The 12,075-nt window shown below is 55.0% G+C and overlaps 1 protein-coding gene across 1 annotated transcript in view; it reads left to right on the top strand.

Annotated features, from left to right (window-relative positions):
* The window catches only part of LOC148144578 (adenylate cyclase type 2-like), a 236,112-nt gene that overhangs the window by 200,616 nt on the left and 23,421 nt on the right, over positions 1 to 12,075 (top strand). The window contains exon 2 of the mRNA XM_087975733.1: positions 11,264 to 11,799. Coding sequence (XP_087831859.1) covers positions 11,545 to 11,799 — 255 coding nt within the window. The 5' untranslated portion in view covers positions 11,264 to 11,544. The remainder of the gene's footprint in view (positions 1 to 11,263; positions 11,800 to 12,075) is intronic.

Below are 12,075 nucleotides of genomic sequence, written 5' to 3'. Positions count from 1 at the left end.
TCCCTCTCTCACACACACACACACTGTCCCTCTCTCTCACACACACTGCCCCTCTCTCACACACACACACACTGTCCCTCTCTCACACACACACTGTCCCTCTCTCACACACACACACACTGTCCCTCTCTCACACACACACACACTGTCCCTCTCTCTCACACACACACACTGTCCCTCTCTCTCTCACACACACACACTGTCCCTCTCTCTCACACACACACACACACTGTCCCTCTCTCTCACACACACACTGTCCCTATCACACACACACACTGTCCCTCTCTCACACACACACACTGTCCCTCTCTCTCTCACACACACACACTGTCCCTCTCTCTCACACACACACACTGTCCCTCTCTCAGACACACACACTGTCCCTCTCTCACACACACACACTGTCCCTCTGTCTCACACACACACACACACACTGTCCCTCTCTCTCACACACACACACTGTCCCTCTCTCTCACACACACACACTGTCCCTCTCTCTCACACCCACACACACTGTCCCTCTCTCACACACACACACTGTCCCTCTCTCTCTCACACACACACACTGTCCCTCTCTCACACACACACACTGTCCCTCTCTCTCACACACACACACACACACACTGTCCCTCTCTCACACACACACTGTCCCTCTCTCACACACACACTGTCCCTCTCTCTCACACACACACACACAATGTCCCTCTCTCTCACACACACACACTGTCCCTCTCTCTCACACACACACACTGTCCCTCTCTCACACACACACACTGTCCCTCTCTCTCTCACACACACACACTGTCCCTCTCTCTCACACACACACACACACACTGTCCCTCTCTCACACACACACTGTCCCTCTCTCACACACACACTGTCCCTCTCTCACACACACACACACTGTCCCTCTCTCTCACACACGCACACTGTCCCTCTCTCACACACACACACTGTCCCTCTCTCACACACACACTGTCCCTCTCTCACACACACACTGTCCCTCTCTCACACACACACACACTGTCCCTCTCTCTCACACACACACACTGTCCCTCTCTCTCACACACACACTGTCCCTCTCTCTCACACACACACACTGTCCCTCTCTCTCACACACACACACACACTGTCCCTCTCACACGCACACTGTCCCTCTCTCTCACACACACACACACTGTCCCTCTCACACGCACACTGTCCCTCTCTCTCACACACACACACTGTCCCTCTCTCTCTCACACACACACTGTCCCTCTCTCTCACACACACACACAGTCCCTCTCTCACACACACACACACTGTCCCTCTCTCACACACACACACTGTCCCTCTCTCTCACACACACACACTGTCCCTCTCTCTCACACACACACACTGTCCCTCTCTCTCACACACACACTGTCCCTCTCTCTCACACACACACACTGTCCCTCTCTCTCACACACACACACACACTGTCCCTCTCACACGCACACTGTCCCTCTCTCTCACACACACACACACTGTCCCTCTCACACGCACACTGTCCCTCTCTCTCACACACACACACTGTCCCTCTCTCTCACACACACACTGTCCCTCTCTCTCACACACACACACCCTGTCCCTCTCTCACACACACACACTGTCCCTCTCTCTCTCACACACACACTGTCCCTCTCTCTCACACACACAGTCCCTCTCTCTCACACACACACTGTCCCTCTCTCTCTCACACACACACACTGTCCCTCTCTCTCACACACACACTGTCCCTCTCTCTCACACACACACACACACTGTCCCTCTCTCTCACACACACAGTCCCTCTCTCTCACACACACACACTGTCCCTCTTCCTCACACACTCACACTGTCCCTCTCTCACACACTCACACAGTCCCTCTCTCTCTCACACACACTGTCCCTCTGTCTCTCACACACTGTCCCTCTCTCTCTCACACACACATACACTGTCCCTCTCTCTCACACACACACTGTCCCTCTCTCTCACACACACACACTGTCCCTCTCTCTCACACACACACACTGTCCCTCTCCCTCACACACACACACTATCCCTCTCTCTCACACACACACTGTCCCTCTCTCTCTCACACACACACTGTCCCTCTCTCTCACACACACACACTGTCCCTCTCTCACACACACACACACTGTCCCTCTCTCACACACACACTGTCCCTCTCTCTCACACACACACCGTCCCTCTCTCACACACACACAGACACACACTGTCCCTGTCACACACACTGTCCCTCTCTCTCTCACACACACACTGTCCCTCTCTCACACACACACACTGTCCCTCTCTCACACACACACACACACTGTCCCTCTCTCTCACACACACACACTGTCCCTCTCTCACACACACACACACTGTCCCTCTCTCACACACACACACACTGTCCCTCTCTCACACACACTGTCCCTCTCTCTCTCACACACACACACTGTCCCTCTCTCTCACACACACACACTGTCCCTCTCACACACACACACTGTCCCTCTCTCTCTCACACACACACTGTCCCTCTCTCTCTCACACACACACTGTCCCTCTCTCACACACACACACTGTCCCTCTCTCTCACCCACACACAAACAGTCCCTCTCTCTCACACTCACACTGTCCCTCCCTCTCACACACACACACAATGTCCCTCTCTCTCACACCCACTGTCCCTCTCTCTCTCACACACACACACTGTCCCTCTCTCACACACACACTGTCCCTCTCTCTCACACACACACACTGTCCCTCTCTTACACACACACTGTCCCTCTCTCTCACACACACTGTCCCTCTCTCTCACACACACACACTGTCCCTCTCTCTCACACACACACTGTCCCTCTCTCACACACACACACTGTCCCTCTCTCACACACACACAGACACGCACTGGCCCTGTCACACACACTGTCCCTCTCTCTCTCACACACACACTGTCCCTCTCTCTCTCACACACACACTGTCCCTCTCTCACACACACACACTGTCCCTCTCTCTCACACACACACTGTCCCTCTCTCTCACACACACACTGTCCCTCTCTCTCACACAAACTGTCCCTCTCTCTCTCACACACACACACTGTCCCTCTCTCTCACACACACACTGTCCCTCTCTCACACACACACACACACTGTCCCTCTCTCTCTCACACACACACTGTCCCTCTCTCACACACACACTGTCCCTCTCTCTCTCACACATACACTGTCCCTCTCTCACACACACACACTGTCCCTCTCTCACACACACACTGTCCCTCTCTCACACACACACTGTCCCTCTCTCTCTCACACACACACACTGTCCCTCTCACACACACAGACTGTCCCTCTCTCTCTCACACACACACTGTCCCTCTCTCTCACACACACACACTGTCCCTCTCTCACACACACACACTGTCCCTCTCTCACACACACACACACTGTCCCTCTCTCTCACACACACTGCCCCTCTCTCACACACACACACACTGTCCCTCTCTCACACACACACTGTCCCTCTCTCACACACACACACACTGTCCCTCTCTCACACACACACACACTGTCCCTCTCTCTCACACACACACACTGTCCCTCTCTCTCTCACACACACACACTGTCCCTCTCTCTCACACACACACACACACTGTCCCTCTCTCTCACACACACACTGTCCCTATCACACACACACACTGTCCCTCTCTCACACACACACACTGTCCCTCTCTCTCTCACACACACACACTGTCCCTCTCTCTCACACACACACACTGTCCCTCTCTCAGACACACACACTGTCCCTCTCTCACACACACACACTGTCCCTCTGTCTCACACACACACACACACACTGTCCCTCTCTCTCACACACACACACTGTCCCTCTCTCTCACACACACACACTGTCCCTCTCTCTCACACCCACACACACTGTCCCTCTCTCACACACACACACTGTCCCTCTCTCTCTCACACACACACACACTGTCCCTCTCTCACACACACACACTGTCCCTCTCTCTCACACACACACACACACACACTGTCCCTCTCTCACACACACACTGTCCCTCTCTCACACACACACTGTCCCTCTCTCTCACACACACACACACACTGTCCCTCTCTCTCACACACACACACTGTCCCTCTCTCTCACACACACACACTGTCCCTCTCTCACACACACACACTGTCCCTCTCTCTCTCACACACACACACTGTCCCTCTCTCTCACACACACACACACACACTGTCCCTCTCTCACACACACACTGTCCCTCTCTCACACACACACTGTCCCTCTCTCACACACACACACACTGTCCCTCTCTCTCACACACGCACACTGTCCCTCTCTCACACACACACACTGTCCCTCTCTCACACACACACTGTCCCTCTCTCACACACACACTGTCCCTCTCTCACACACACACACACTGTCCCTCTCTCTCACACACACACACTGTCCCTCTCTCTCACACACACACTGTCCCTCTCTCTCACACACACACACTGTCCCTCTCTCTCACACACACACACACACTGTCCCTCTCACACGCACACTGTCCCTCTCTCTCACACACACACACACTGTCCCTCTCACACGCACACTGTCCCTCTCTCTCACACACACACACTGTCCCTCTCTCTCTCACACACACACTGTCCCTCTCTCTCACACACACACACAGTCCCTCTCTCACACACACACACACTGTCCCTCTCTCACACACACACACTGTCCCTCTCTCTCACACACACTGTCCCTCTCTCTCACACACACACACAGTCCCTCTCTCACACACACACACACTGTCCCTCTCTCACACACACACACTGTCCCTCTCTCTCACACACACACACAGTCCCTCTCTCACACACACACACACTGTCCCTCTCTCACACACACACACTGTCCCTCTCTCTCTCTCACACACACACTGTCCCTCTCTCTCACACACACACTCCCTCTCTCTCACACACACACTCCCTCTCTCTCACACACACACACTGTCCCTCTCTCTCACACACACACTGTCCCTCTCTCACACGCACACACTGTCCCTCTCTCTCACACACACACTGTCCCTCTCTCTCTCTCTCACACACACACTGTCCCTCTCTCTCTCTCACACACACACTGTCCCTCTCTCTCACACACACACACTGTCCCTCTCTCACACACACACACACTGTCCCTCTCTCTCTCACACACACACACTGTCCCTCTCTCACACGCACACACTGTCCCTCTCTCACACACACACACACTGTCCCTCTCTCTCTCACACACACACTGTCCCTCTCTCTCACACACACACACTGTCCCTCTCTCACACACACACACTGTCCCTCTCTCACACACACACTGTCCCTCTCTCTCTCACACACACACTGTCCCTCTCTCACACACACACTGTCCCTCTCTCACACGCACACTGTCCCTCTCTCACACACACACACTGTCCCTCTCTCTCACACACACACTGTCCCTCTCTCTCTCACACACACACACTGTCCCTCTCTCTCTCACACACACACTGTCCCTCTCTCTCACACACACACTGTCCCTCTCTCTCACACACACACTGTCCCTCTCTCACACACACACACTGTCCCTCTCTCTCACACACACACTGTCCCTCTCTCTCTCACACACACACTGTCCCTCTCTTTCAAACACACACACTGTCCCTCTCTCACGCACACACACTGTCCCTCTCTCACACACACACACACTGTCCCTCTCTCACACACACACTGTCCCTCTCTCTCACACACACACACACGGTCCCTCTCTCACACACACACACTGTCCCTCTCTCTCACACACACACTGTCCCTCTCTCTCTCACACACACACTGTCCCTCTCTTTCAAACACACACACTGTCCCTCTCTCACACACACACACTGTCCCTCTCTCACACACACACACTGTCCCTCTCTCACACACACACTGTCCCTCTCTCTCTCACACACACACTGTCCCTCTCTCTCTCACACACACACTGTCCCTCTCTCTCACACACACACACACACTGTCCCTCTCTCACACACACACACTGTCCCTCTCTCACACACACACACACACTGTCCCTCTCTCACACACACACTGTCCCTCTCTCACACACACACTGTCCCTCTCTCACACACACACACTGTCCCTCTCTCACACACACACACTGTCCCTCTCTCTCACACACACACACTGTCCCTGTCTCTCTCACACACACACACTGTCCCTCTCCCTCTCACACACACACACACACTGTCCCTCTCTCTCACACACACACACTGTCCCTCTCTCACACACACACACACTGTCCCTCTCTCACACACACACTGTCCCTCTCTCTCTCACACACACACTCTGTCCCTCTCTCTCACACACATACACACACTGTCCCTCTCTCACACACACACACACTGTCCCTCTCTCTCACACTCACACTGTCCCTCCCTCTCACACACACACACAATGTCCCTCTCTCTCACACACACTGTCCCTCTCTCTCTCACACACACACTGTCCCTCTCTCTCACACACACACACTGTCCCTCTCTCACACACACACACTGTCCCTCCCTCTCTCACACACACACACTGTCCCTCTCTCTCACACACACACACTGTCCCTCTCTCACACACACACTGTCCCTCTCTCTCTCACACACACACTGTCCCTCTCTCTCACACACACAGTGTCCCTCTCTCTCACACACACACACTGTCCCTCTCTCTCACACTCACAATGTCCCTCTCTCTCACACACACACTGTCCCTCCCTCTCTCACACACACACACTGTCCCTCTCTCTCACACACACACACTGTCCCTCTCTCACACACACACTGTCCCTCTCTCTCTCACACACACACTGTCCCTCTCTCTCACACACACACACTGTCCCTCTCTCTCACACACACACTGTCCCTCTCTCTCACACACACACTGTCCCTCTCTCTCACACACACACACCCTGTCCCTCTCTCACACACACACACTGTCCCTCTCTCTCACACACACTGTCCCTCTCTCTCACACACACAGTCCCTCTCTCTCACACACACACTGTCCCTCTCTCTCTCACACACACACACTGTCCCTCTCTCTCACACACACACTGTCCCTCTCTCTCACACACACACACACTGTCCCTCTCTCTCACACACACAGTCCCTCTCTCTCACACACACACACTGTCCCTCTCCCTCACACACTCACACTGTCCCTCTCTCACACACTCACACAGTCCCTCTCTCTCTCACACACACTGTCCCTCTGTCTCTCACACACACTGTCCCTCTCTCTCTCACACACACATACACTGTCCCTCTCTCTCACACACACACTGTCCCTCTCTCTCACACACACACACTGTCCCTCTCTCTCACACACACACACTGTCCCTCTCCCTCACACACACACACTATCCCTCTCTCTCACACACACACTGTCCCTCTCTCTCTCACACACACACTGTCCCTCTCTCTCACACACACACACTGTCCCTCTCTCACACACACACACACTGTCCCTCTCTCACACACACACTGTCCCTCTCTCTCACACACACACCGTCCCTCTCTCACACACACACAGACACACACTGTCCCTGTCACACACACTGTCCCTCTCTCTCTCACACACACACTGTCCCTCTCTCACACACACACACTGTCCCTCTCTCACACACACACACACACTGTCCCTCTCTCTCACACACACACACTGTCCCTCTCTCACACACACACACACTGTCCCTCTCTCACACACACACACACTGTCCCTCTCTCACACACACTGTCCCTCTCTCTCTCACACACACACACTGTCCCTCTCTCTCACACACACACACTGTCCCTCTCACACACACACACTGTCCCTCTCTCTCTCACACACACACTGTCCCTCTCTCTCTCACACACACACTGTCCCTCTCTCACACACACACACTGTCCCTCTCTCTCACCCACACACACACAGTCCCTCTCTCTCACACTCACACTGTCCCTCCCTCTCACACACACACACAATGTCCCTCTCTCTCACACCCACTGTCCCTCTCTCTCTCACACACACACACTGTCCCTCTCTCACACACACACTGTCCCTCTCTCTCACACACACACACTGTCCCTCTCTCACACACACACTGTCCCTCTCTTACACACACACTGTCCCTCTCTCTCACACACACTGTCCCTCTCTCTCACACACACACACTGTCCCTCTCTCACACACACACACTGTCCCTCTCTCACACACACACACTGTCCCTCTCTCACACACACACAGACACGCACTGGCCCTGTCACACACACTGTCCCTCTCTCTCTCACACACACACTGTCCCTCTCTCTCTCACACACACACTGTCCCTCTCTCACACACACACACTGTCCCTCTCTCTCACACACACACTGTCCCTCTCTCTCACACACACACTGTCCCTCTCTCTCACACACACACTGTCCCTCTCTCTCACACAAACTGTCCCTCTCTCTCTCACACACACACACTGTCCCTCTCTCTCACACACACACTGTCCCTCTCTCACACACACACACACACTGTCCCTCTCTCTCTCACACACACACTGTCCCTCTCTCACACACACACTGTCCCTCTCTCTCTCACACATACACTGTCCCTCTCTCACACACACACACTGTCCCTCTCTCACACACACACTGTCCCTCTCTCACACACACACTGTCCCTCTCTCTCTCACACACACACACTGTCCCTCTCTCTCTCACACACACACTGTCCCTCTCTCTCACACACACACACTGTCCCTCTCTCACACACACACACTGTCCCTCTCTCACACACACACACACTGTCCCTCTCTCTCACACACACTGCCCCTCTCTCACACACACACACACTGTCCCTCTCTCACACACACACTGTCCCTCTCTCACACACACACACACACTGTCCCTCTCTCACACACACACACACTGTCCCTCTCTCTCACACACACACACTGTCCCTCTCTCTCTCACACACACACACTGTCCCTCTCTCTCACACACACACACACACTGTCCCTCTCTCTCACACACACACTGTCCCTATCACACACACACACTGTCCCTCTCTCACACACACACACTGTCCCTCTCTCTCTCACACACACACACTGTCCCTCTCTCTCACACACACACACTGTCCCTCTCTCAGACACACACACTGTCCCTCTCTCACACACACACACTGTCCCTCTGTCTCACACACACACACACACACTGTCCCTCTCTCACACACACACACTGTCCCTCTGTCTCACACACACACACACACACTGTCCCTCTCTCTCTCACACACACACTGTCCCTCTCTCACACACACACACACTGTCCCTCTCTCTCACACACACACACACTGTCCCTCTCTCACACACACACACTGTCCCTCTCTCTCTCACACACACACACTGTCCCTCTCTCACACACACACACTGTCCCTCTCTCTCACACACACACACACACACACTGTCCCTCTCTCACACACACACTGTCCCTCTCTCACACACACACTGTCCCTCTCTCTCACACACACACACACACTGTCCCTCTCTCTCACACACACACACTGTCCCTCTCTCTCACACACACACACTGTCCCTCTCTCACACACACACACTGTCCCTCTCTCTCTCACACACACACACTGTCCCTCTCTCTCACACACACACACACACACTGTCCCTCTCTCACACACACACTGTCCCTCTCTCACACACACACTGTCCCTCTCTCACACACACACACACTGTCCCTCTCTCTCACACACGCACACTGTCCCTCTCTCACACACACACACTGTCCCTCTCTCACACACACACTGTCCCTCTCTCACACACACACTGTCCCTCTCTCACACACACACACACTGTCCCTCTCTCACACACACACACACTGTCCCTCTCTCTCACACACACACACTGTCCCTCTCTCTCACACACACACTGTCCCTCTCTCTCACACACACACACTGTCCCTCTCTCTCACACACACACACACACTGTCCCTCTCACACGCACACTGTCCCTCTCTCTCACACACACACACACTGTCCCTCTCACACGCACACTGTCCCTCTCTCTCACACACACACACTGTCCCTCTCTCTCTCACACACACACTGTCCCTCTCTCTCACACACACACACTGTCCCTCTCTCTCACACACACACAGACACACACTGTCCCTGTCACACACACACACTGTCCCTCTCTCTCACACACACACACTGTCCCTCTCTCTCACACACACACACACACTGTCCCTCTCACACGCACACTGTCCCTCTCTTTCACACACACACACACTGTCCCTCTCACACACACACTGTCCCTCTCTCTCTCACACACACACTGTCCCTCTCTCTCACACACACACTGTCCCTCTCTCTCACACACACACACTGTCCCTCTCTCTCTCACACACACTGTCCCTCTCTCTCACACACACACAGACACACACTGTCCCTGTCACACACACACTCCTACTTTCTCCCCTCCCCCCAGCCTCGAATCCAACACACAGTTAGGGGCAGGGGCCGGTTGGAGCACGTTTATAAATCGCGGTGGGGTCGGAGGTCACGTGCCCCTATTGTTGGGGGCGGTGTGGGCAGAACTAGCTGGAGGGGCCGAACTGCCTGTTCCCATTTCCGGCGCTCCCCACTCTCTCTCTCCCTCTGCATTGCCGGATCTGACGTGAGGATAACGGAATATCGGCAGTGCCCCGGAACTAACAGGGGGGTATAGAAACAGAGCGGGGCGAGGTTGGTGGGGGGGGTGGGTGGTGTGAGGGGGGTGTGGGGGGGTTGGCAATATGTGAGTGGTACCCTCGGGGTGATGGGTATCAGAGGTTCAGGGCCGGTGGGGGGAGTGGGGAGTTTATCCAATGGACCTTGGGGGTCACTGGCCCCGTCCCTAGTTACCTCTCCCTTTGGAATGTGGAGGTGGGCAGCCATCTTGAACCACTACCAAGGTCGGGGCGATTGTGCAGCCATCTTGAACCGTTACAAAGGTGGGGGTTGGGGGGGACGTGAACCACCATCTTGATCCATTACAAACGTGGGGGCGGGCGTGAGCCACCATCTTGGACCACTACGAATGTTGGGGGGGGAGGGGGCGGAGTTGTGCCGCCATCTTGAAACGCCAATGTCCACGCCCGATGGCCCTCAGGGAAGGTATTAACGTGTGCCTCTCGGTTGTTTTGTCTTTCAGGAAGGCCCGTGGGCGCACATCCACCCCCCACAAAAGGACGCCCTTCGGCCCGTCGGGAGATAGCAGAGGAACGGTGGGAGAGGCAGAGGGAGACGGATAAATCCGGAGAAGGGGGACTGAGCCCCGCGGAGGGATAGGCGGTGCCCGGAGTGGGGGCAGAATGGCCTTGCCAGCGACTCCCACCTCCCTACTGGCTTGACCCAGCCCCCCCCCCACCCCCCCGAGGAAAGCCCCTCCCCCCTTTTCATTTCTTTGCGACTGGGATCCTCCTGTGCCTCCCCATGACCGTTGGAGCCTGCAGTGATGCCCCGGGCTGCACTGACCGGACCCCAGCCCGCGCGGGCCGTCCCCTCGGCGCGGCGGGCAAGGCGGCGAAGCGGGGAAAGGAGGAGGATGGGACAGGCTGGAGCAGTGGACGCTACCTCTTTGAGACGTACTTCTGTAACAGCCAGCAGTACCCACTCTTCCTGACGGCCCTCCTGATTGTCGTTGGCATCTGCATTGCCCTCATTGCCATTTTCTTCATCAGCGCCAAGGTAAACGCCCGCCCGGACCCAGCTCCCTATCCCAATCCCGCTCCCTCTCCCAGCTCCCGGTCCCTGACCCCTGTCCCAAATCCTAATCCTAATCCTTACTCCAATCCCAAATCCCAATCCCGATCCCAGCTTTCAGTCCCGATCCCAAATCCCAATCCCAGATCCCTATCCCAATCCCTATGCCAATCCTGAAACCTATCCCAGCTACCGAGCCTTACCCCAGATCCCAATTCCTATCCGAATTCCCAATCCCTATCCCAGATCCCAATCCCTATC

This window comes from Chiloscyllium plagiosum, unplaced genomic scaffold, assembly GCF_037043375.1.
Source record: "Chiloscyllium plagiosum isolate Xiang-an unplaced genomic scaffold, Cpla_swu_hap1 HiC_scaffold_27, whole genome shotgun sequence".
Lineage (NCBI taxonomy): Eukaryota > Metazoa > Chordata > Chondrichthyes > Orectolobiformes > Hemiscylliidae > Chiloscyllium > Chiloscyllium plagiosum.
The sequence above is the reverse complement of the archived record's forward strand: the minus strand, read 5'-3'. Positions and strand labels throughout refer to the sequence as shown.